We start from the raw sequence: 26,461 nt of genomic DNA on the forward strand, positions 1-26,461 counted from the left end.
CAATTTTTATTTTATTATAATTACAATAGTTTAGTCAGTAGTTCATTTTAGTTTAATTTTGTTTTTGCTATCCATGTTTGTAAATACATATAAGTATTGTTGCTTTTTAAGGACTCGTTTTATATATATTATACCCATACAATTTTCGTAATCATTTTTTTTTTGGCTTAAAACATCATTTTTGTACAAAACTTATTAAGGATTTATTGTTACTCTTTAGGACATATTTCGAATAGTATTTTTTCCACATCTAAAAAGTTAGTAAAATTATTTCAAAATTTTGAACCCCTCAGAATGACTTAGTAGTTTTTGCAAAAACTCTATTTATAGATTCTTTCCCATACAACATTTTCGTAATTATTTTTTTTCACCTTAAATATACATTTTTATAAAAAACTTAATAAGGATTTATTGTTACTCCTCTTAAAATCTATCGGATGGTATTTTTTTCCACACCAAAATCGAACTTTTTTGCGAATGTCCACTATTTAGCGATTTCGAACCACTGTGCGCCGCGCCAAATGGTAAAATTCCGTGTAGTGCACAAACGCCCTAAGACTTAACTCACCGGACCCACAACTCACAAGATGTTAGCAAAATATTAACCGCACTGTTCAGTATTGCACATTGGAACTAAGTAACAATTGAAATTATGTATTTATTTTCTGGTCATAGAAAAGCTTGCGCAGCGAATCATATTTAAAATAATATGAGTCAGCTGTGTGATATCTACGACTCTTTATCAGCAACCACATGTTGTGTAAATCACATTGTTGGTCGTAATGCCCTATATATTGTGTCCATTATCTAGTCAATAGTCATAGAGAGCAGTCGTCTGTTACCTGTGAATGGCAGAGTCACACTTTGAAGTTTGGTATAAATGGCTCCAGGGCCCCCGTAAGGGCTACTGGCGCCTGTGTGCAAAAAAAAGAGTTTGGCGCCCCTTTAGGCAAATTTTTTGGGACCTTGGTTTTGGCGCCCCTAAAGATGGCAATTTGGCGCCCCTAGAGGATGGCGCCCGTGTGTATTGCACATATGGTAGCGGGGGCCCTGAATGGCTCGGCTTGATCATGCAAAATTATTGACATTATTAAATGTCCTCATGTATCTTCTGAGCCTACATTCCATGCATTATATTGACAGGTTGTTCCGTTATCCCATGCTAAGCATGCGGATACGAACTATATAGAAGAAATCTACGAGAATAGACTAAAATGTTATACGTGGGAGAGCCATGCTTCGGCACGAATGGGCCGGCTCGACCGGATAAATACCACGTTCTCACAGAAAACCGGCGTGAAACAGCGCTTGCGCTGTGTTTCGCCGAGTGAGTGAGTTTACCGGAGGCCCAATCCCCTAACCCCTACCCTATTCCCTTCCCTACCCTCAACTATTCCCTTCCCTTCCCTACCCTCCCCTATTACCCTATTCCCTCTTAAATGGCCGGCAACGCACTTGCAGCTCTTCTGATGCTGCGAGTGTCCATGGGCGACGGAAGTTGCTTTCCATCAGGTGACCCGTTTGCTCGTTTGCCCCCTTATTTCATAAAAAAAAATGAACGTTAACAAACAAATCTACCATTTTATCCCTAAAATCTATCAGTATTTATATTCTTTTCAATTTTGACTGAACTCTCCCAAGCACCTTTATTGCCTGACATTGTCTAGTAGTTTCGCTAAGTTTTGTAGAGTATGAATCTGTTGACAATTTATAGATAATTTTGGTCATAGAAATTATTTTATTATTCTATCGAAGTCTCGTTTTTCTGGTTACAGGTAATAAATTAGATTTGCAAAGCGAGTTTTAAGTTATGCGACAACGCACAAAAGTTTTCCGAAGATTCCTGGGGCTTACGTAGATTTCTTTCTTCTCAGAAAGGGTATCTTGGATTTCCTATTTTTATTCATACGGAAAAAGCTTTTTTTACATTATTTTTATTTTTATAAACCTGATTTATTCAAGTGTTCTGCTAATTATTATTATCACGTCATAATGAAAACCGGTTAAAGATCCAAGTATTTTTAATGATTATTTAAAAAAAATGTAAACCAACTTCCAACTCACATAAAATTGTTAAATATAATTGTTATTATTTAAATAATGGCGTTTTCAGAACTCTCCTATTTCCTATAATTCAACGTTTTCTCTACTCATTAGCAGTCATTAGTCATTACTCAATCATCACACTTTTGAAGTCTGTGCCAGCCAACTTAAATATTGATCTATATACATTATATCAATGGATTTTAGTCATTTTTGAAGAAAACCTTGAATTTCAAGGTAGAGTTCTAAAAAAGCCACTATTTAAATAATAACAATTATATTTTAATTTGTGAGTTGAAAAACCATTTTCGCGATACCTCGGAAACTATACGTCTTGCACTTGGCCGTTTATTCGTAGGCGCCCGCGCCGTATAAAGCTATGAAACAACGTTCACCAACATGAGTGAGCAATGATGGATCGACTTCCTCACTCAGGAATAGCGCGGTACCACTAGCTAATTCAGGTCTGAGGTGATTTTTTTAGAAAAATGTATTAAAAAAGTTTAAGAGCAAAAAAGAAAATAAAAATATCTCACTTTTTGCCTATAACTTTTTTAATTTTCAATTTTGGGTAAAAATTTATATAAACATATTTGTAGGCAAAATAATTTGCAACAAATTATGATTTCACAATTTTTTTGTAAGACGTATAGTTTCCGAGGTATCGCGAAAATAGCGTTGTCACCCCTTTTTCCACGATGGCGGCCGGGGGACAAGAGTGGCGACCCCACAAACTTAGATTAAGCTTCTATTGACCCCCCCTACATGTCCCAAAAATGAAATTGTATTCTCTAATAAATGCAATATTCGGTCCTTAAATTGTAACATTTCAATGGACTAAAAAGTATCTAGAGTTATTTTGTTGTAACACATCAGATGGTCAGCCGTCAGTCGTCACCCGTAATTTTACGTGCACATTTCTATTGAGAACATTAAATTTAAAAAAAAAATCAACATCTGATTGGTTAATGTCTTTTCCTCAGATGAGAAGACGATCCTCAAGTCAGTGTCGGGGCGGCTGCGGTCGGGGGAGCTCACCGCCATCATGGGACCGTCCGGCGCCGGCAAGTCCACCCTCCTCAACATACTCACAGGATACAAGTAAGTTAATGCTAGATTTTATGTGTTGTTGGAGAATTAGACCGGAATTGCTCTATGTTCTTCAAGACCCATTGCTAAGTTTTAGCACCTTCAAAGAGACTTGATGTTTTCATCTTAGTATATTATCTTAAAACGATATATGAATCTGAATTTCTATAATGAAGAAAGTAAAGTAACAAGTTGGCGTGGTATTAGGACTAGGTAATAACTAATAGGTATGCCTCCAACCATTCCTATACATATTTCATAATTTAGGTAATCAAGCGCTCGAGTTATAAAAACTGATCTGTGCTTTTAGTGCAACACATATTCTCTCATGATTGTTTTTCTTTACGCTCCTTAATTTCTGAGTAGACCTCCTCTAACTTTCGAGTAAACAAACATGACAAAGACCTTATCAATGGATCAAACCCAAGAATCTCACAAAGCGAGGGACATGTCACGCGTGTTTCGAAATAATGTACTATTTGGACCTTTATTATAAGAACGCGTGCTTTGGAATGCTTTGAAACAACCACTATGTTATGGACTTATGGTATTAATTATTTTTTCTCAATAATCATGTTCCGACTCAACAAGCAGGTCACAACTCACAAATCACAATGAAAGACGAAGTCAATATTTGTATGAAATTCTGTGACTATCTTGTTTGGACAAAACTTGCTATTATATTCTAGTAGATGACGCCCGCAACTCCGTTGCGCCAAAATTCGTTTATCTCGCGGGAACCGTACATTTTTTCGGGACAAAAAGTATCCTATGTCTTTTCCCGGGACTCAAAAAATCTCCATGCCAAATTTCAGCAAAATCGGTTCAGCGGTTTGGGCGTAAAGAGGTAACACACAGACACACTTACGCTTTTTTTTAAATGAAATAAGGGAATAAACGAGCAAACGGGTCACCTGATGGAAAGCAACTACCGTCGCCCATGGACACTCGCAACATCAGAATAGCTGCGGGTGCGTTGCCGGCCTTTTAAGTGGGAATACGCTCTATTCTTGAAGGTTTGCAGGTCGTGTTGGTCCGGAAATATTGCTGGTGACAGTTTGTTCCAGAGTTTTACGGTGCGCGCGGCAGAAAGTTACGTGAAAAACACGGTGGAAGACTGCTTTTTTGCATTTATAATGTTAAGGATACCTTGGTATCTTTTACTACATCTGTGGTCACTGGTCCGTCATAATATATTTTCTTCCATGTACGAAGATGAGTGCAAAATGAAACAGTCCGCCCGCGTCCGTGCCCAAATGATAGATCGTAAATGGACCTTTATTAGATAACCCGCCGCTTCCTGGTGCGGATGAAAATACCAGACTAATGAGAGTTTTTGTTAACCCTTAAATACTTGACATGATTCGTCAATAATATACAGTCTATAATCGTTTACTCTCTGTCGCTAAAAGCTGTATTTATTTAGCAATTATTATAAAAGTATTTTATTTCGAGGCAAACCGATTTTTAAGGCTTAAACACGTATACGTATTGTCTTTTTCAATTTTTAGTTCAATAAATATCAAAATTGACAATTGTCGCTTAAGATTGGTTCATTAAAGTTAATTATTGCGTTATTAACACGAACATGCTAAACTCGAACCCGTCAGCAGCAAAGTGAGGAACTTTTAAGATGCAAAAGCCACGTTATTGCCAAAACTGCGTAAGCGCCATTCCTGATCATTATTCTCATTTTTTTAATTTTTGATTTGGGAGCCTAAAATCTAAATACAATAGGATAACCCTCAAAAGCTAAAATAATGAAGATTTTTAAAAATGACAAAACTAATTTCAATTGTTTTGTCTCTAAGTTTTTCCGGTCTATTGTATGGTTTATCATCTTGTCTACTTATAGTTTTTGTACGAAACAAGTTATAATAAGCGTATTTATGCTTGGCCTTTGACTTTGAACATTTTCCCCCTTACTAATAAACGCTGTATAGCTTTGAATAGTTATACAGTGTTTTGTCTTCTTCAATCCAATTAAAAATGTCACTTGTGTGACAGGAGCAAAACACTGTATAACTATTCAAAGCTTATACAAGGTTTATTAGTAAGGGGGTTTAACTATAATTGCTAAGATTGTCGAGATATTCATAATACTTCTAAATCTTTTGATGTCACGTCCTTTATTTGGCCAAGAAGAGCGTTGAAATTTCTTTATTGGGCCAAACCCAGGGATAACCAATTCTGTGATACTTTAGTTCTTAGAATTTCCTTATAAGCACATAATAAAATATATGAGTATTGAAACTGCTTGAAAAAATTACGACTAAATTGGTAGCCTCTTTGGTTTTTGGGCGTTTCACTTTGCACGTCATATTAACACACTTTCTCCCAAGATACAAGAAAATGTTAGCGGTTAGTGGTTAATGGTTGTATACAGTCTCATTGTATTGTTTATTAAAGGCTACTAAGAATATACTTACGTATAACATTTTAAATAGTTGTTTTTAGAATTAACGTGACAGGTTTGTTTGGTTGCATATAAATTAATGTAAACACTCTTTAGTGGTATATGTTTAAAATATGTATGACGGCGCGGCGCTGCGGAAATAGTTTTACTTCAAACATGATTTTTTGGTAGATTAATATTGTAATTGGTAATTTCCAAACGAAATAGAGTTGTCGCTCTGACGTGACGCTGAACACCAAGGCGGTCGATAAAGCATAGGTAATTAGATAGAAGCCGGATCACATTATCTAACTATAATTGGGTCATATGATAAAATGCACATATAGGTGACAAGTTACAACACAATATATATACTTAAACAACATCATTATGAGAACATAAATTATGAAACAACCGCCATCTTTTCAAATCCCTTTAAAATTTAGTAACTACCTTTAGATGACGCTCGCATGAGTCGCAAGTCGCATTACGTTTATCGCGCGAGATGTGTTTGGCGATGTCTTTTCCCGGGACTCAAATCAAATCAAGTATCTCAGTAGCAAATTTCAACAAAATCGTTTGGGCGTGAAGAGGCTACAGACTGACAGATACACTTTTGCATTTATAATAGTAGTATGGAATATGGATATGGATGTATCGATGGAAACAAAACATTAGGTACAATGCAAAATGAGCCATTACTCATTTGGCAAGTCTTGTCTTTCGAAGCAGTTCAGAATTATTTTGGCCATTATATTACAAGGCAATTTAAGTTCATAATATGTACTTACTTGACTGGAATTTTCCTACTTCCGACTGTTTAATTGTAAGCATAAATTTCTCTGATATTTCCTCATTTACCCGACAAAAGGGCTAAGATATTTAATAACTAAAGTTCAGGGAGAAGTTACAACCTTCATTTGCATATTTGTAATAAAATGTTAAGTATTTTTGGATAATTTTAAGTCTTTCTTGTCTCTCAGTCTCAACAACATATTTTCATGTTGTAAAAAAATCTTGCTTCTACTATCTCGATAGTAGATTTTAGATATTTCCTCATTCACCCGACAAAAGGGCTAAGATATTTTAACAACTAAAGTTCAGGGAGAAGTTACAACCTTCATCTATATATAGTTATAAAACTCAAAGGTGACTGACTGACATGGTGATCTATCAACGCACAGCCCAAACCACTGGACCGATCGGGCTGAAATTTGGCAAGCAGGTAGATATTATGACGTAGGCATCAGCTAAGAAAGGATTTTGATCAATTCCACCTCCAAGGGGTTAAAATAGGGGATGAAAGTTTGTATGTAATAATACTTCTTAACGCGAGCGAAGCCGCGGGCAAAAGCTCGTTTGTAATAAAATGTTAAGTATTTTTGGATAATTTTAAGTCTTTCTTGTCTCTCAACAATATATCATGTTGTAAAAAATCTTGTTTTATTATCGACATCAGACATGAGTCAGCCTGGCTGATAATAATGGAATCACGTTAAAATTCCTCAGATAAAATAAAAGAGAGCGGTCGGTTTCTACAAGCATAAATATAAATATCTCTTAAAATCGAGGGGCATACTCATTCTTAATAAACGTAGGTATGTACAAAATATAGAAGTATACTCCTTTTAGGTATACTTGTTATTACATATGTGACGGAAACGGCCAGCGATTTGGAAATTTTACGTTAACGCAGACATTTCCTAGCCAGAGTCAACAACCTGCCAATGAAAAACATCGTAGTTGTACACAAATACCTTGGATTCGACAAAGCTGAAGGACTCCAAAATGGCCAAAATCTTTTTCGCTCTATTTTGGTGTTTTTTAAAAAAGTTTTATTTTAAATAAAGGTTACTCTACTTCGGCCTCCGTTCGACTCTCGTTTGTACGATAAGGACTTATCCTTGTTGTCATATTTATAGAACAGAAAACAAAATATTAAATAAAACATTATAACAGCCTTGCTCATAAGGAAAAATATATGCAAAAGGATACAATGAGAATTCAGTTAAAAAGTACTACGGCAGCAAAATGAAAACTAGGAAGACCACGTTAACTATATAATGTCGTATTTTTTGCCTAGATTATAGTGAAAGAAAAATTTTCAATGGGTTCGGGTGATGAAGTCGGCTAAAAAGGAATTCATGAGGGTTTTCAATATTTCATTTGCCACTAAATGAAGTTGTGTAGCCGTTCGGTCTTTCGTGTCAAATAAACATAATATTATGACACCTATATCGTGCCATACGACAGCGGGTTGACACGATAGACCCTAAAGGAGTGAGCACACTGAGACGGGCCGTGCCGGGGCTCAGCGTGCCGGGGCTCATCGCAAAAATCCGCCTCCATTCAATTTGTATGGAAGCAGAAATCCGATGCGCTGCGCACCGACATCGACACAGTGTGCGATACGCGCATCCGCTTCCGTACAAATTGTATGGAGGCGGATTTTTGCGATGAGCCCCGGCATGGCACGGCCCGTCTCAGTGTGCTCACTCCTTAAGGCTACATAGCGGCACCCTCACCCTCATCAAAAACCCTCATTCTTTTCTCACGGCTTATGTAGGTATTAGTGATCCTGGTTAAGTAGTACCTACATACTACATTATCTGATATCGATAAAAAATAAACGTACATATTAGACTAAAGTAATTGAATCAATATGACTCCATAGTCCATACCATCAACAAAATATACTATGAACGTTCCACTAATGGTTTTAGGAAATTGAGGGCACGGCGTTTAGTTCGGTTCATTTTAATTAAAGTACTCTACATCTATTGTGTTGTAATTTGAATTGAAACAATTATTCCATTTAAATCACTTGATAGCTTTACAAAAAATTCAAGATAGTAGAACATACATGTATGGAATTTATGACATAAATATTATTGCTTAGCGACAACATTGTCCCTTAGCGGTACGGGCATGCAGTATGCTTCGGACTTAACCCAGTATAACTATAACTGGCCAGTGCTCATGAGTGATGACGTCTAGAATCTACGCCATACCTTTGATTTGTATCATAATTCATAATATTATACACAAAAGTATATTCACGTATTCACGTATATGATGCTGTTGGAACTTGGAGTGTCATTATAATTTATAATACGTCACACTTGTCTCAACAGTGGCACCCCAGTACACTGTACAATGACGTCTTCAGCACTGATTGACTGCAACGTACTGGTTTTTATTTCGGAACCTCTCATTTATGGCAAATCCTATATATATAACATTCTGTTTTCAAACATCGTCGTAATGAGCAATAGCAACCCAGCTCAATTAGGTATGTTCGGTCGTTTTGCGAGTATTTTTTGTAGTTTTATGTAAATGGTCGAATACGTACCGAACAGGCATATCTGGTTTGCTCAGGCTTCCGTTGTAAAGGTCGCGACGTCAGACAACTGTTTCCTTGTGTTGAAACTACAAGCCTCTACGGTCTACCCCGCGTTGTTGCAAAACACTCTCCATGATAAAATATGATAATGAATTAATGACCCTAGACTTATAGAAAGATAATGGACATTTTTTAAATTTTCTTCTTGGATAGTTAATAAGGATTAAGGACCTTTAGAAAAAAATAATATAATGTGGTAGAAATATGTAGAAACAATGGAGGACCCTTAAAAACAAGGGTACATCGGCGTCATCTTGATTTTCACTAGGGTACCGTACTTACTGTAGCAAATACATAGTTACAATAGGAAGTAGATATATTGCTACGACCAAGCTACTAATCGTAGGGTGTAATGAAATGAAAATATTTATTTCTAAATAGGTTAACAAAGTTAACACTTCTAAAAGTGTTAACTTTGTTACTTGTACTGTCTACATGAGGCCTACCACCGGTTCGGGAACTAGCCCGGCGAGAAGAACGGGCGCGGCGTAAGAAACTCGCTGTTTACTGTACATTTGTAATGCTAAGCTTCACAGATCTTGGGCATACAACTACTCACTGAATGATCCGTTGAATGGTCCAGATCAACCGAATAAATTAATAATTAATTTTTCACTTATTCAAAATATTCCATGCGAACACTCTACATTAGTTTATAGCGGTAGCGGCTGGTAGTGGGCAGTAGATTCCCTAGGGTGGTAATCGCTTTCAATCAGGCGATCAATTTGCTCGTTTGCCTCTGTGCAGTTTCACATGCTACGTCATAGATTGAGCAACTGCTCTACCGACAGTGAAGTAATAATGACCATCGACCGGCCACCGCTTACTAATTCCTTTGTAATACACGTGCCTCATTATCATAATATACTCGGATACCACAAGAAATACATATAAATAAAATCATATAAGTACTTAGATAAATCACGTTACTCATAGGTTTTTTTTTTTATGAAAGAAGGGGGCAAACGAGCAAACGGGTCACCTGATGGAAAGCAACTTCCGTCGCCCATGGACACTCGCAGCATCAGAAGAGCTGCAGGTGCGTTGCCGGCCTTTTAAGAGGGAATAGGGTAATAGGGGAGGGTAGGGATGGGAAGGGAAGGGAATAGGGGAGGATAGGGAAGGGAATTGGGCCTCCGGTAAACTCACTCACTCGACGAAACACAGCGCAAGCGTTGTTTTACGCCGGTTTTCTGTGAGAACGTGGTATTTCTCCGGTCGAGCTGGCCCATTCGTGCCGAAACATGGCTCTCCCGCGTATATTGTACAAGGTAGAGAAAAAGTCGTGTTCTCTAATTTTCGTACGCTTTTGGCTCTCCCATTTATCAGCACGCTATGGAGACTATAGAAGATTATAGATTTCTTTTTATAGTAGAAAAAAAAATCTGTCATTTTGTCTCTCAAATCAGACAGTGTTTGTAGCCATGCTAAGCCCACCAAAGAGTATATTTTGTGATGAAACTTTGGTATTCATCCGCGAAAGTAATTTGCCAGATATGGTCGAATTGATTGGTTTACAAAAAACTGTTTTTGGTAAATTCAAAATTGCTATATAATATCCGCGTTCATATCAATTATTAGTACGAAAGTATTTTGATATCATTCATGGTCGGGTGGCGGTTTTTGACATGGAATCGCGGCCATTATATTCAAATTAAACCTTTAATGGTACACAATGACATTGCCTTTTGCGCGTAATAAGCCACAATAATGAGACACTGAGCTGTTTCGGATAGGGCAAGGATGTAATTAAATGATTGACAGTTTTATTGTTATTAAAATGGCGTTAATTGTCAAAGTGACATTTACGATGTGTCACTGAATGCGCGGGAAAATACTGTTTTTTGTTGTTTCTTGTAATTCTGTACTTTGGTACTGTTTTTAAGTTTTAATAATCTTATTTGGTACTTGGCAGTTTCTTTGAATTTTTTATTTATACTTACTTGTAAATATCATACGTTTTATACTTTATAGCTTATTGGAAGCATTGAAATAACTATAAAAATGTGACCTCACTTTACTATAAATAGCAGTTTAGAAAATGAATTAGAAACACATAAACTTGATCAAGACGGAACATTTACTGAATAATTAACTATATATATTATATTATTATCTGTAATTATTAAAAACAATTCACTATAAGAACATACATGTAATAATAGTACATAATACATTGTTAATAACAGTAGGTAATATTAAAGTAAAATAATAGTTGTACTACTTAATTAGTTTTAATATTATTATTGTTGTTTTACACGAAACCTTGCGTTACGCAAAGTTTTGATTTTTAACCCCTCTCTCCGGTCACGCTTTTATTTAAACTAGAGATCGCCCAATGGTCGAAATTCGACCTTAGTTTCAACGACATTAGGACTACTACCTATATTTTGTAAAAAAATATTGACTTGATCTCAAACTGGCTGTGTAAGCATTGTCTAATAGTATCTAAGATTCAATAAAAAACTATAATCCATTTTCAATTTGTCACCTTGTTGTCAACAGACTTCATCCATAAATAAAAGAGTATAATTCGTATGTATAGGCTTGTCACTCAAAAATCTGTCATTTTTCCTAGTGTGTGTGTTGTAGTGTGCGTAACGTTTTATTTGTTAAAAAAATGTATGATAAAAGCATAATTTCAAAATAATATTAGCTCGATGCACTCCTTCACAATATAAACTATAACTGTGCAAAATTTCATTCACCTACGTTTCCCCATTTTTCGTCAAAAGGGATATAAGTACAAAGTTTTTGGCTCACGTATTAATATATAGATATCTTTAACATAATGTATTGTTAGATTTGGTATGATCCGCCTGCCCCTTAAGCTGTTAGGGACCTATCAGACAGAGAGCGGTCACGCGTTCTACGTCCGAGTGGTCAGTTACACACGAGCAATTCTGACGCGGTCAGAAGTATGAACGCCCCCTGTGTATATTATCTATGCTATGTAACACAATACAATACAAATAACGCAAAACCGACCGCTTGAACGCGTGACCGCTCTCTGTCTGATAGGTTAGGTTAGGTTGGGTAATATTATGTGGATGAACCCAAAAGTGTACTAAAAAAGTAACACTATTTTTTGTTGCCAGGACATCGGGTATGGAAGGCAGCATAACCGTCAACGGCATGGAGCGCAACCTGTCCAGCTTCCGCAAGCTGTCGTGCTACATCATGCAGGACAACCAGCTGCACGGCAACCTCACTGTCGAGGAGGCGATGGTTGTCGCAACCTCGCTCAAGCTGTCCACGGCAACCACGACCGCTGATAAGGAGGAAGTGGTGAGTTTTAATGTCTTTGTCGCAGTCCACTGGTTAAAATAGCCGGTCAATCAAACAGCTAGCCCTTTGACTGAACAACGCCATTCAATCACACGGCCATACGTCGTTTAGCCGACTTGTTGATTGCAACGTTCAACACTGCAGCTAGACGACGCTTAACTAACTGGTTAAATGGCAAATTAACTAAGGCGACCATTAGTTTAGGGTTATTATTACACAAGTGCAATGATAACAAGCAGAATATATTGTATCATAAATCATTTTGAACACAATTGCAATAAATACCTTGATGATGTTTTTCATAATCCCGTAATTTCTCCACGAATATTTGTTTAACCATTGATTCACCCGTATAATAAGTTCTATCACTTTAATAACACTTTTAACCTATATTTACGAAAAATATCATAATACAATCACAAAACACCGGCTAGTTGACGCTATATTGTAAACAAAACGCACCTAGCGCCGCCGTGGTGATGAGTGATGACTGATGAGCGCTGAACTAATTCAATCAAACGGCTGCTTTTGGATCAGATGTAGTGTTGAACGTTTTGAGCGACTGAAATATTCAATTAAAAAGCTAGACGTGTGATTGAATGCGTTGTTTAGTTAAAGGGCTAGCTGTTTGATTGAACGGCTATTTTAACAAGTTGGCTGCGACATCTACATGCCACTAGAAGTAGACTGTAGAACATGCTATTGGCTGGGGGTAGGGTAATGAGTAATGACTAATGAGTAATGACTAAAGAGAGATTGAAAGCAAATTGCTGCTTTGTTAGGACGTTGTTAACAGAGATCAGAGACAAAAAGTCAGACAGCAAATCGATCGAAAAACTGTATTATATATTTTTTTTGAATTTATAGCCTGGACTTTCATTACTTTTTCTCTCTAAAGTCTAAAAGGCCGCTTTTAGACTTTAGAGAGAAAAAGTAATGAATGCCAACACTCAAACTGAAACAACATAAACAAGCGAGTTTCCTTTCCTTTCGATAACAAACGTAGTTTCCGATTACATAACGACTGCAATATTACTCGGTATTACTTTGTTATTAGTGAATAGTGATAATATGCAATTTACTTACGGTCTAGTTATTTTAGTACTAGCTGTTGCCCGCGACTTCGTCCGCGTGGACTTCAGTTTATAGCGCGCGATGTCAACAAAATTGGTGTCAAAAGCTTTAATAAAAAAAACCCTGGTACCCCTTAAATCAAAACAGCTGTGCAGTGTCAGTAGGGTTGCTGAGGATTCCTCTTCCGCTTCCTCATAATGAGGAAGTTCCGCAATATTTTGGGTTCCTCAACCGTTACCGCATCCTCATAAATAAAAATAAAAAAATCCTCTTCCGCTATCGCTTCCTCAAAATTTAAGAGGAATTTATGAGAAATTTCACTGCGCATGCGCGTCGCGTATCCATCTTTATTGTGTGCGTGTGTTGTGTATGTTACTGAACACCTCCTTAATTGCTGGACCGATTTTGATGATTCTTTATTGTGTGTGTTTTGAGAATGGTTTAGATTCATAGTTTGGTCCACTGGAAAATGCCCTTTTAATTATTTTTTGTGTAATGTATGTACCTAGTTATGGATAGACAGGACAAAGACTTTTGGGTTGGGTCCGCTAGTATTTATAATTTCCTATCATCCTCTTCCTCATCCGCTTCCTCTTCCTCATCCGCATCCTCTTCCTCATCCGCATCCTCTTCCTCATCCGCGTAAATTTACGCGTGAAAATTCCTCTTCCTCCTCTTCCTCATAATCACTTCCTCAACAACCCTATTAGTGTGCATATAATATTTCAATTTTTTAAATTAATCTTCATATTTTATGCCAAATTTTTAAGCTTATTTAGCCCCCCAATTACACAACTTTACCCATAAACTATTTATCATTGATAGGTTTAAGGTTACGTCACTGCACTGCGTTAAGTAACGTAAAAAATAAATAACAATCGAAAAAAATTGGCTGTACGATAATACCACCTCTTATAGAACGACTTCTGGGCAAGCGATGTAGGAGACGCACGGCGCCATCTATTTTGAATTTGTGGAACTAACTTAATTTGAACAAATTTACGCATTTTCACCCCTTTACAACGCTTTTTTCCAGTAAAAAAGTACCTATGTCCTTTCTCAAGCTTTAGAATATCTGGATACAAAATTTCATTACAATCGGTTCGGTAGTTTTGGCGTGAAAGCGAGACAGACAGACAGAGATACTTTCGCATTTATAATATTAGTATAGATTTTTTCTACTACTTTACAACTACGTCCTTACTGGCGGATGACTTTTTATTTTATTTGATACTTTTCACAATAGTTATTTTGGAACGAAGTTCCTTATTGCGCGTTGCGAAAGGAGGCTAGACGGAAAAAGTTGTAAGGACATTACACAAAAGTGTCGGTATATTATAACTAGAGCAAACATGCTATAGTTGCCTCTTTTTTTTATAACTTCGTTCCATCCGGGTCCCTTGACACCTCTCAAGTTTTTATTTTTAAATCTTTCATGGCAGCGACTTTTCTACCTTAAAAATCCAGTGCACAACACAAAAGTGCCTATGCGCTGGAGCGCTTTTGTATAAGACAGCAGCTGGACTATTTATAGCAGAAAAGTTTCTGCCATAGACAAAATTGATTATATTGTTCTCGAAATAGAATAAAACCGCTCTCGGGTTGGTCCTTAACAATGTATTTCTTTCTCAGATCGAAGAAATCCTGGAAACACTCGGTCTGACAGAGCACCGCACGACAATGACGTCAAATCTCTCCGGTGGCCAGAAGAAGCGGCTATCCATAGCCTTGGAGCTGGTCAACAATCCGCCTATCATGTTCTTCGACGAGCCCACCTCTGGTCTCGACAGTTCCTCCTGCTTCTCCTGCATCAAGCTGCTGCAGTCCCTGGCGAGAGGCGGCAGAACCATCATCTGCACGATCCACCAGCCCTCCGCGAGGTTGTTCGAGATGTTTGACCACTTGTACACATTGGCTGACGGACAATGCGTGTATCAAGGCAGTACTGGACGATTAGGTAAGTGTCGGCTTTAGAATCTAGTTATGACTGTGGGTTTTACCCAGATTTTTCCATGTTCGATTCAGTCCTATAAAACGGCAAAATAGACTTTTGATATACGTCGAACAAACGTTGAACGAGTGCAACAACTGTTGGAGCTTTAACACAATAAAAAAATTGATACCATTTGACATTTCATTAGAATCCATTTTGCTGTTTGTTAGGAAACGGGCTGGACCAAGGAACGGTACAACATTTATGCACCTTAAATTAATGTTATACCTATTAAACGTTATACTTTTTCCTTGTCACGTTGCTAATCGCATTGAACTTGAAGGAAATTCCGATGACTGTTGTTGAGGCTGAAAAGTCCAAAAGGGTTAAATGCCACTTCCAAATTCCATTCATATTGTGTTGTGTATCATGACATTCATTTCCCAGGACTGAACAAGGTTGCTTCTTAATATCACCCTTACCTTGAATGGGTATTTGATCTTTGCCTTATAGAGATTCGGGGCTGTAACACAATATTGTTTTTAAATGCCATACGAAATTGTTCTTTAATCACGTCGCTTCGGAAATACCAAATTTCCCCCGCTTAAGGCAAAATGACGGAAATAATAAAATTAGCTGCAACTCTGCCAGTACTTCGCGCAGACCTTTATAGGTCTGCTCGAAGTACGGAGGAAATTATTTTCCTTGAAACTATTACTGCCACACTCAGAGACGAACATAATTAAATAAAGGTGCTCCCTGACCGCGAACATTCACGTGAACATTTTAGATTCGACTTTGAGCATTACATTACAATACTTCCTCCCTGGCCGACGAGCATTCGCGTGTAATGTAACATTCGACTTTGAGCGTTGCATAGCTAGTTGATGTTACAAGTTGTATCAAGATATTACACACTGTATCATTACAAGGTGCGCATTGTAATGCTCGGCTCTCTTCCCTCACCGATGTAATGCTCGACTCTGTAACGTTACATTACAAGCGAATGCTCCCGGTGTGGGAGCACGTAGCACCTTAAGAGCTCACCTGACTCTAAAAATCAAACATTGTCCTTCTCTCTTCACACTCACGCCCGTCTTTCATATGCCAGGTGAAAAAGGACGGCGCGGAATCATCGCCGAGTTAGTTTTACTTGAATAAAAGACGAACTATAATGATTATGAAAAAAGTGTTTTGAGCAAATTTAGGTTTTATCAATACCTTTTTAGATATTAAAAAATATTAAAGAAAAGACAGCAAACTTCGAAGATCCAAGCAAAAATGTGTCTAAAACAAGGTTTTTTGTAAAAAAGAAACTATCGAGCATTTTTTGAGTAATCGTGTTTTCGTCTTGAGCATTTAATCTTTATGAACTGAAGTTACTTGTGTCAAAAAATCAGTTTTCTAGACCTTACAGATTTTGAGATCTAGGTTAAAGTATATAGTCAAGTTAGGGTCATATGGGCTCTTAACTGTAATAATTAATGAATATTTTGACACAAGCCCCATACATTATTTCTCAAACACTTCATTACATTAAAGTTTAATTATAATTAAATGCCTCTGAGTGAGGCCGTTAGTTCTTTGGAACCTCCAGAGTCCACAGCAACATGTGCAAACCTCAATTTCCAGTGGAGTGGCTGGGCAGCCTGAAGCTGCAATGTCCCTCATACCACAACCCCGCCTCCTTCATCATTGAGGTGTCCTGCGGTGAATACGGAGACAACACCGGCAAGCTGGTCCGCGCTATCGAGAACGGCAGGAATGATATTAGGTGAGTTTAACTGAACAGTGAACTGACATTGTCACAGTGTTAAGAGCTTCCGGAGAGAGTGATAAAGGGACAGATGGATAAGCTAATCTGAAATATTGTTCCTAACATAATATTCTTTCTTTTGCGTTTTACTGTTGTAAGGTGTTGTACGTTAGATGCTAACAACTTGGTTTGGATTGGTTATGCTCGTTACAGACGATGGTGATGAATTACAGCCTCATTTATTTTATTTATTTCTACATAAATGTATTTTTTAAGAGCCTATACTATCCCTTGCTGGGTAAAGGCCTCCCCCAAGGTCCATCTGTCTCGCTCTAACGCCACCGCAGGCCAGCCCTACTTTCTGAAAGGCCTTTTGTGTGATGTCAATATTGGACATCCAATTTTTGTTCCCATGTCGTATTTATGATCACCAAAATGAAATGAAATAAAATAAATTCTCTTTCTCTCTCTCCCAGAAACGGCATGCCTCTCCCCAACCAGCCGGAGTACAACAACAAGAGCGACATGGCGGCGTCGCTGGCGGTATACGACAAGAACGACGCCGCCAACGTGCGAGACAAGGACGGCGAGAGCGCGCCGAACGGGACGAACGGACTGCAGAATGGACTGCTCCAGTACGCCGCTAATGAGATCTCCAAGGGGAAAGGTGAGATTCTACTTTTCTGTTATAGTACCCAGAAGTTCATTAGTCTGTCGTGACTCGTGGCACACAATATTATAGATTTTAAAATAAAGATTTCAAAATTGGATTCTGACAATTTTAATCGCATGCGCGCATGTGCCAAAACACGAATCAACAATACGACCTCCTCTTTGGTCGTATTGTTGATTCGTGTTTTATTACACGTCTAGCGAATATGTCATAGTTTTAAATTTGTAGGTAACAATTTAACAACCCTAGCGACGATTTTCGTAATAATACGTCAAATTTAAAAATTTCAACATCAGTTCTAAGTCGGCATACTCTATAATTCTGTCTACTCTGGTGTAACTGTGTCAAAAAATTCTGCATGTACCTATTCGGTACACAATTTTGTGTAAATATAGAAGTGAGAATTAATGTCAACGACTTTATTTCGTAAATTTGAGTGTTAGTGTTTCGTTGCTATTGCCATATTTTAGTGTGTGAAAAGGAACCAAATTCAAAACGGTTGAAGTATGGGAGTTACGTTTCCTTAGTTTTTATTATTCATGTGTTAGTGATACACGTAATCATATTTTAACGTGACATTCTAAGAGTAAGATTGTAGTTACCATAAAATACATGCTAGAAGGAACAACAGGGTGGTGCTTGATGAAGATTTCAGATCTCTTGCTGTCGATGTCGCCCCCGACATCATAAATAGTAGGAGTAGAATGCCAATACATGTAAAAAGTTAAATACCATTTTAATAATTTTAGTTTTTACTTTCATTCTTTCACGATCACTGCACTCAGTCAAATACACACACATACTACACGCTAATCCCTAGCAAAATTCTTGTCAAGCCTACTTTGCGACAAACTATGTGACTATAAATTTCAATTCATGAATGCTGTTTCAGAAATAAATAATTTTATAAACTCGTATAGTTTTTTGCAGGGTGATGTAATAGTTTTATTAAATCACCGGACCATAAAGATCCATTCGGACTTTGTTCAGATATATAAATATAAATAATAATAATATAATTACTTTTATTATCTCTACGAACATTATAGATTCTAATAAAAATTTAATGTTTGTTTGATACGAAAAGTGATTCGGAAACAGCTTCTTAGGTGAACTTGCCTATAGTTTATGTATTCAATAACGTACTTTTATCTTATTAGTTCTACGCGACACGACGCATTTTGATAAAATAGCCATTTGAAATTGAATTTTAGTTACTTCATGGTGAATAGTTACAAGGCTCTGGAATAAGGGGACCGGCATATTCCTGGTTTAATCATACCTCGAAAATAGAGTTCAAATAGTACAAATAGAGCATTACAACGACAAAACTAACGAAATCACAATAATAAGATCGCGAAAACAGAAAATAAACTGTTCCATCCCACAGGGCAGTGTGCTAGGATGCATATTATTTCTACTATATATAAATGACCTACCTAAAATTTTTAACAGAAAGATAGCTTTACCAATTTTATTTGCAGACGACATATCCATACAGTTTATGACATACGAAAATAATAGTAAATTGAGAACTATACTTCAAGATACGCTAAAAAAAATTAATGATTGGCTTCAGGACCACAACTTAGAAATAAACTATAGCAAAACTAAAACTATTGAATTTAGATCATACAAAAAACCCCCTCTCAATATAAATACCACCTTCCAAATTACAAACCTAGAAACAGTAGAAACTTTTAATTTACTCGGAATAAACATTGATACACACATAAACTGGAGATCTCACATAGAAAAAACTAAAATAAAACTATCAAAATTTACCTACGCACTCTATCATTTAAAACACAGTACGGATACAAAAACAGCTCTTTCAGCATATTATGCATATGCATATTCTTGGTTGAGATACGGAGTTATTTTGTGGGGCAATAGTGTCAATAGCAACGAACTATTTATATTACAAAAAAAATGCATCCGAATAATAGCCCAAATAAAAAATCGAGACAGCTGCAGACCATATTTTATAAAATATAACCTTCTAACACTCCCTTCCATATACATCCAGGATATTTGTTTATTTGTTTTTAAAAATAAAGACTATTTCACAAAAATAGAAGAGACTCACAACATCAATACTAGACACAAAAACAAATGACACCTACCCTACTCTAGAATAAAAATGCTTAACGAATTTTATACGTGGGAGAGCCATGCTTCGGCACGAATGGGCCGGCTCGACCGGAGAAATACCACGTTCTCACAGAAAACCGGCGTGAAACAGCGCTTGCGCTGTGTTTCGCTGAGTGAGTGAGTTTACCGGAGGCCCAATTCCCTTTCCTATCCTCCCCTATTCCTTTCCCTTCCCATCCCTACCCTCCCCTATTACCCTATTCCCTCTTAAAAGGCCGGCAACGCACTTGCAGCTCTTCTGATGCTGCGAGTGTCCATGGGCGACGGAAGTTGCTTTCCATCAGGTGACCCGTTTGCTCGTTTGCCCCCTTCTTTAAAGTCCCTATTATATGTCCGTCAAAATTTACAATAAATTACCAGATTTACTAAAAAAGAAAATAAATTACCCTCGTTTAAAAGAAAACTAAACACATATCTAATAAAACACTGCTTCTACTCATTACGAGTAGAAGAATATTTTAGTATTGATTTGAGTATAAGTTAAATTCATAAAATATATTAAGTAGGTATTATTAATATTTTATGATAATATAATACCGCTGTGATAATACTAATGTACAAGATAATTAAGTTTAATAATTTAGAATACCATAAAAATAAGAATATACTTACTTGAATAATAATTATTAAAATGATAATTTTGTAATTGTTTTGCAAACGCCCGAACAAGGCGTAAGTTGTATATTTCGTCAATGTATGTTGATTTATATATGTACTTGGTTGCAAATAAACATTTTGAATTTTGAATTTTGATAGTTAATATTACGATTTATGTGTTACTAGAGATCGCCGAATGGTCGAAATTCGACCTTAGTTTCAACGACATTAGGACTACTACCTATATTTTGTAAAAAAAATATTGACTATCATATTTTTTTCAACTCTTGTCTCTGGGACTCAGCTGATCTCAGACTGGCCGTGTAAGCATTGTCTAATAGTATCTAAGATTCAATAAAAAAAAAACTATAACCCATTTTCAATTTGTCAACTTGTTGTCTTTTAACAGACATCAACCACAAATAAAAGAGTATAATTCGTATGTATAGGTTTGTCACTCAAAAATCTGTCATTTTTCCTAGTGTGTGTGTTGTAGTGTGTGTAATGTTTTATTTGTTAAAAAAATGTGTGATAGAAGCACAATTTTAAAATAATATTAGCTCGATGCCCCCCTTCACCATATAAACTATAACTGTGCAAAATTTTATTCACCTACATTTTCGCATTTTTCATCAAAAGGGATACAAAGTTTTTCGCTTGCGTATTAATTTATAGATGCGTCTCAGACCTTAGTGTGAACTATGACTGACTGATATAAATCATATAAATCATTGTAATTATTATAATTTGTATTTTAATACAAATTTTAAATGTGTTTTTCCCCGCAAATTAAAACTAAATTCTAGTAATATTAATTTGATGTTTAAACTTTAAAATATTCTGAGATGTGTATCAGGACTTGTCAGCTTAAGCGACGACAGGTAGGTAAAGTGTTTTCCTTTTACACTCATTATACATACCAAGGTTACGTGTTGTTCTTAATAGTGCCTTGTAGCTAAAAGTATTATACTGATGTTTTAGTTACACGCATCGTTTTTCAACGAAAACCCCAAAGGTTTTCCCTTGATTTTCTATGAATGTCACTTATACAAGGTGTAACAAAACTAAATACTTTAGAGTTTCTATGGGTATTCACTGTAAAAGTAACAGCGTTGTAGGAGCAATTTTATTTTTAGGCAAGCGCCCGAGCGTCATGGAAAATTCACGACCCTCATACAAAAATTAAAAAAAAAAATCTCTCAGCGCTGATACTTTCACAGCGAACTAAGGTTATATACACACCATAGACTCTAGACTAGTTTAGAGTCTAGGGCCTAGACTCTAGACTACTCTAGAGCAGGGGTCCCCAATTAGTTTCGCTCGGGGTCCATTTTAAAAATAAAATGATCTTCACGGTCCACACATAAAAAAATTTTAAACAATGCAATTACGGAAATTACAAAGGTATTTATTTACATTACATATCAATGAAAAGAGTGTCATTTTTTGTTGCTTGTTTGGCGTGAAATTGGTGCAAGCTATTGACCTTAGATAAATGATTGGTCTCGCGCGCGCGCTCGTCTAGATACCGCGCTGTATAGAAAACACAGATTCCCGAATGCGGCACCTCAATATTGTAGTGTGTGTAAAACAATGCACAAATATTGTTGTGTGCGTAGATAATCGGGTTGCCAGATACGTGACTGGTGCCCAATCAATGGGGAAAAATTAGTTGCTGTGGTCTTGTAATTTATTATTATTGTATAGTAAGTGCTGATTTTTCAATCACCAGATAAACTTTACTATTGGAATAAAGTCCATTCGAAAAGAATGCGATAAAATAACAACGTTGTTTAGGTCAACGAAATATAATGGGTACAATATTGATGAGAAAACAATACAAAAACAATGGTAGGAAGTTTAACGAAAGTTAAGAATGAGTCATAAAAAAGCAAATGTTAAATTTGTTTTCTCTTTTGTTACTGTATTGTGTACTTACATAAAATATAAACTGTAATTAAGATTTTTATTATAATATGATACTCATAATTCATATTTATTAATACACATTCATGATTCAGGAACTTTGAAAACTCTTTGTTCCGTTGGCGGGATTCGAACCAGCTACCCTAGCTAGAGATTTTAATGCGCTCATCCACTCATGCACTATGTATATATAAAAAAAATATTTTTAGTTTATGGTAATTGGCAACACTGAACATCAAGCGGTACTCCGATCCGAATTTTCAGGTTTATATTATTTTTCTGTGTTTATGACGATTTATATCATATTTACTGATGGTATGTGATGCCAGTACCTTTCTTGTTTCTTGTAGTGTTATTATTGCATAGTCTCACTACGCAAATTGGCATTTTGCTACGGACGTAACTTAAAATTTCAAAAATTATCGACACATCTACCTCACCCGAAGCTTGCGGCGCGACTGGCGCGGTTACGCCCGATGAGGCGTATTATTTGTTGCCGCATTTTTCAAGTACTCCGACGGTATCTAGTCGTAGCGCGAGCGCGAGACCAATCATTCATCTAAGCTATTGACATTAAATCCTGGATATCAGTAACTTGAGACCTAAATTTATTTTTAACTAAGTTCATAATCAAGTTAAGTATTTTCATTGAAGTAGGTTTTTTTTTTATGAAATAAGGGGGCAAACGAGCAAACGGGTCACCTGATGGAAAGCAACTTCCGTCGCCCATGGATACTCGTAGCATCAGAAGAGTTGCAGGTGCGTTGCCGGCCTTTTCAGGGGGAATAGGGTAATAGGGGTAGGGATGGGAAGGGAAGGGAAGGGAATAGGGGAGGGTAGACAAGGGAATAGGGTAGGGGATTGGGCCTCCGGTAAACTTACTCACTCGGCGAAACACAGCGCAAGCGCTGTTTTACGCCGGTTTTCTGTGAGAACGTGGTATTTCTCCGGTCGAGCCGGCCCATTCGTGCAGAATCATGGGTTCAGCGAGAGGTAGGTAACTTAAAGGGGCTTAACAAATTGACAGACACAATTTTACTCATTATCGTCTCATTATTTTTATGCTTTCTGCATTTACAGCAGTTTACTGTTCAAACGGGATCAATAATTTAACTTTAGTAATAGTTGGTTCAATTTAACCCGTCGATCGTGGGATAACGAGACACAATATAGATAGTCTATTGTGTCTCGTTCACCGGTGAGCATGACACAATATAGATAGTCTATTGTGCCTCGTTCACCGGTGAGCGTGACACAATATAGATAGTCTATTGTGTCTCGTTCACCGGTGAGCGTGACACAATATAGATAGTCTATTGTGCCTCGTTCACCGGTGAGCGTGACACAATATAGATAGTCTATTGTGCCTCGTTCACCGGTGAGCGTGACACAATATAGATAGTCTATTGTGCCTCGTTCACCGGTGAGCGTGACACAATATAGATAGTCTATTGTGCCTCGTTCACCGGTGAGCGTGACACAATATAGATAGTCTATTGTGCCTCGTTCACCGGTGAGCGTGACACAATATAGATAGTCTATTGTGCCTCGTTCACCGGTGAGCGTGACACAATATAGATAGTCTATTGTGCCTCGTTCACCGGTGAGCGTGACACAATATAGATAGTCTATTGTGCCTCGTTCACCGGTGAGCGTGACACAATATAGATAGTCTATTGTGCCTCGTTCACCGGTGAGCGTGACACAATATAGATAGTCTATTGTGCCTCGTTCACCGGTGAGCGTGACACAATATAGATAGTCTATTGTGCCTCGTTCACCGGTGAGCGTGACACAATATAGATAGTCTATTGTGCCTCGTTCACCGGTGAGCGTGACACAATATAGATAGTCTATTGTGTCTCGTTCACCGGTGAGCGTGACACAATATAGATAGTCTATTGTGCCTCGTTCACCGGTGAGCGTGACACAATATAGATAGTCTATTGTGCCTCGTTCACCGGTGAGCGTGACACAATATAGATAGTCTATTGTGCCTCGTTCACCGGTGAGCGTGACACAATATAGATAGTCTATTGTGTCTCGTTCACCGGTGAGCGTGACACAATATAGATAGTCTATTGTGCCTCGTTCACCGGTGAGCGTGACACAATATAGATAGTCTATTGTGTCTCGTTCACCGGTGAGCGTGACACAATATAGATAGTCTATTGTGTCTCGTTCACCGGTGAGCGTGACACAATATAGATAGTCTATTGTGCCTCGTTCACCGGTGAGCGTGACACAATATAGATAGTCTATTGTGTCTCGTTCACCGGTGAGCATGACACAATATAGATAGTCTATTGTGCCTCGTTCACCGGTGAGCGTGACACAATATAGATAGTCTATTGTGCCTCGTTCACCGGTGAGCGTGACACAATATAGATAGTCTATTGTGCCTCGTTCACCGGTGAGCGTGACACAATATAGATAGTCTATTGTGCCTCGTTCACCGGTGAGCGTGACACAATATAGATAGTCTATTGTGCCTCGTTCACCGGTGAGCGTGACACAATATAGATAGTCTATTGTGCCTCGTTCACCGGTGAGCGTGACACAATATAGATAGTCTATTGTGCCTCGTTCACCGGTGAGCGTGACACAATATAGATAGTCTATTGTGCCTCGTTCACCGGTGAGCGTGACACAATATAGATAGTCTATTGTGTCTCGTTCACCGGTGAGCATGACACAATATAGATAGTTGTGGCGGTACCCACAATTCGCCTAACATTCCTGCATCGCGCTATCGAAGTTTTCTGAGCGCGTTGGTATATATACGACAGCTGAAATGTATCACGTGGGCTTCGGCCTGACCGAGCATAACACCTCGCTCGGTCGGAAGATCTTCCTTTGTGGCCTCCGCCATATCCCACATAGTCTATTGTGTCTCGTTCACCGGTGAGCGTATGGCGCTTAATGTATTAAAGTACTAACATTCCCATGAGAATAAATCTATCAATCAAACGTATATATATCAATGTTGCTGTTTACGTGGCGGAATCAGGAAGTTATCTAGCGGCGAACTTTGAACTCCGTTATCGCAATATACTCTACACAATACACATGTAACACATAGATCTCCATACCTTTCCGACACACATTTTAGCAACAAACAAAAAACCGATTAAGTTCTATCGCAAAATTATGCGTTTACTACAGTAAGTATATATCTTGTTTTGTTGGATACTTTTTGTTGTTGTTATAAAAACGATGATATTTGCTTGAATTTTTTGTCGCTACTTTTATTAACCTCGTCCAAAACTCGAATGGCCTCGCCCGTTCCGAATAAATGTAGTTTTATCAAGGAATGAAGTCTTACGAAATCGAATACCTTTAAGTATTACAATGATAATATGAAATTAAACTGGTCAGTAATTTATTAAATATATTATTAAGTACTGATAAATCAACGTTCTTGTTGAAAATTTACTATCACTGCAACACTATATTGTCCAAAATCAGCAATAATATGGTACAAGTTATTTGCGAACAAAACATTTACTATCGAGGACACTGCTCCTGATGAACGAGGAAAATGGGACTAACGACGATTTCATACAAAGTCTAATAATGATGTATCGCGAATCTACGTTATTCGGTCAGGTTATGCTTAATCCAGCCGACATATTTTGACGACTTACATTGAACTTAATCCAATCAAATGACGTAGGTCTATCATCTACCTATGACTCAACTTCTCTGATAGTACAATCAGGGAAACCACATTATATTTACATAATCCGACCAAATACAGACGAATTCGACTAACATTAAATTTACATAATCCGACCAAATAGCGTAAGTCCGCCATCTGAATTCTGTGATGTTCAGTAAGGCTAAAATGGTCGCTTTGCAATTATTTCTGTATTTTTGTACTGATTTGACATTTTGTCGGTTTGACAGTTTTGACAATTCATTTGCTGAATTGAATTTAAGAGGAATTGCTAAATGTGACCATTTTAGCCCCGCAGAAGCCCTGATAGTGTGGTTCACCCCGCCTTGTGTTTACTGCCGTTTACATACAGTTAAACATTTTTTGTACTATCAAAGAAGGCTAAGGCCTACGTAATTTGGTGATGTTATGACAAATCCAGTCGAAAGATTATAGCAGTAATCTGTCGACC

General features: G+C 37.3%; 1 protein-coding gene across 2 annotated transcripts in view; it reads left to right on the forward strand.

Moving 5' to 3' along the window:
• Positions 1–26,461, forward strand: part of LOC121734957 (ATP-binding cassette sub-family G member 1) — a 51,986-nt gene that overhangs the window by 14,717 nt on the left and 10,808 nt on the right. For both annotated transcript variants that reach the window (XM_042125621.1, XM_042125612.1), the window contains 5 exons: positions 3,027–3,144; positions 12,029–12,218; positions 14,925–15,249; positions 16,858–16,999; positions 17,458–17,648. In XM_042125621.1, coding sequence (XP_041981555.1) covers positions 3,027–3,144; positions 12,029–12,218; positions 14,925–15,249; positions 16,858–16,999; positions 17,458–17,648 — 966 coding nt within the window. The remainder of the gene's footprint in view (positions 1–3,026; positions 3,145–12,028; positions 12,219–14,924; positions 15,250–16,857; positions 17,000–17,457; positions 17,649–26,461) is intronic.

The sequence above is a fragment of the Aricia agestis genome, chromosome 2 (genome assembly GCF_905147365.1).
Source record: "Aricia agestis chromosome 2, ilAriAges1.1, whole genome shotgun sequence".
In the NCBI taxonomy this organism is placed as follows: Eukaryota; Metazoa; Arthropoda; class Insecta; order Lepidoptera; family Lycaenidae; genus Aricia; species Aricia agestis.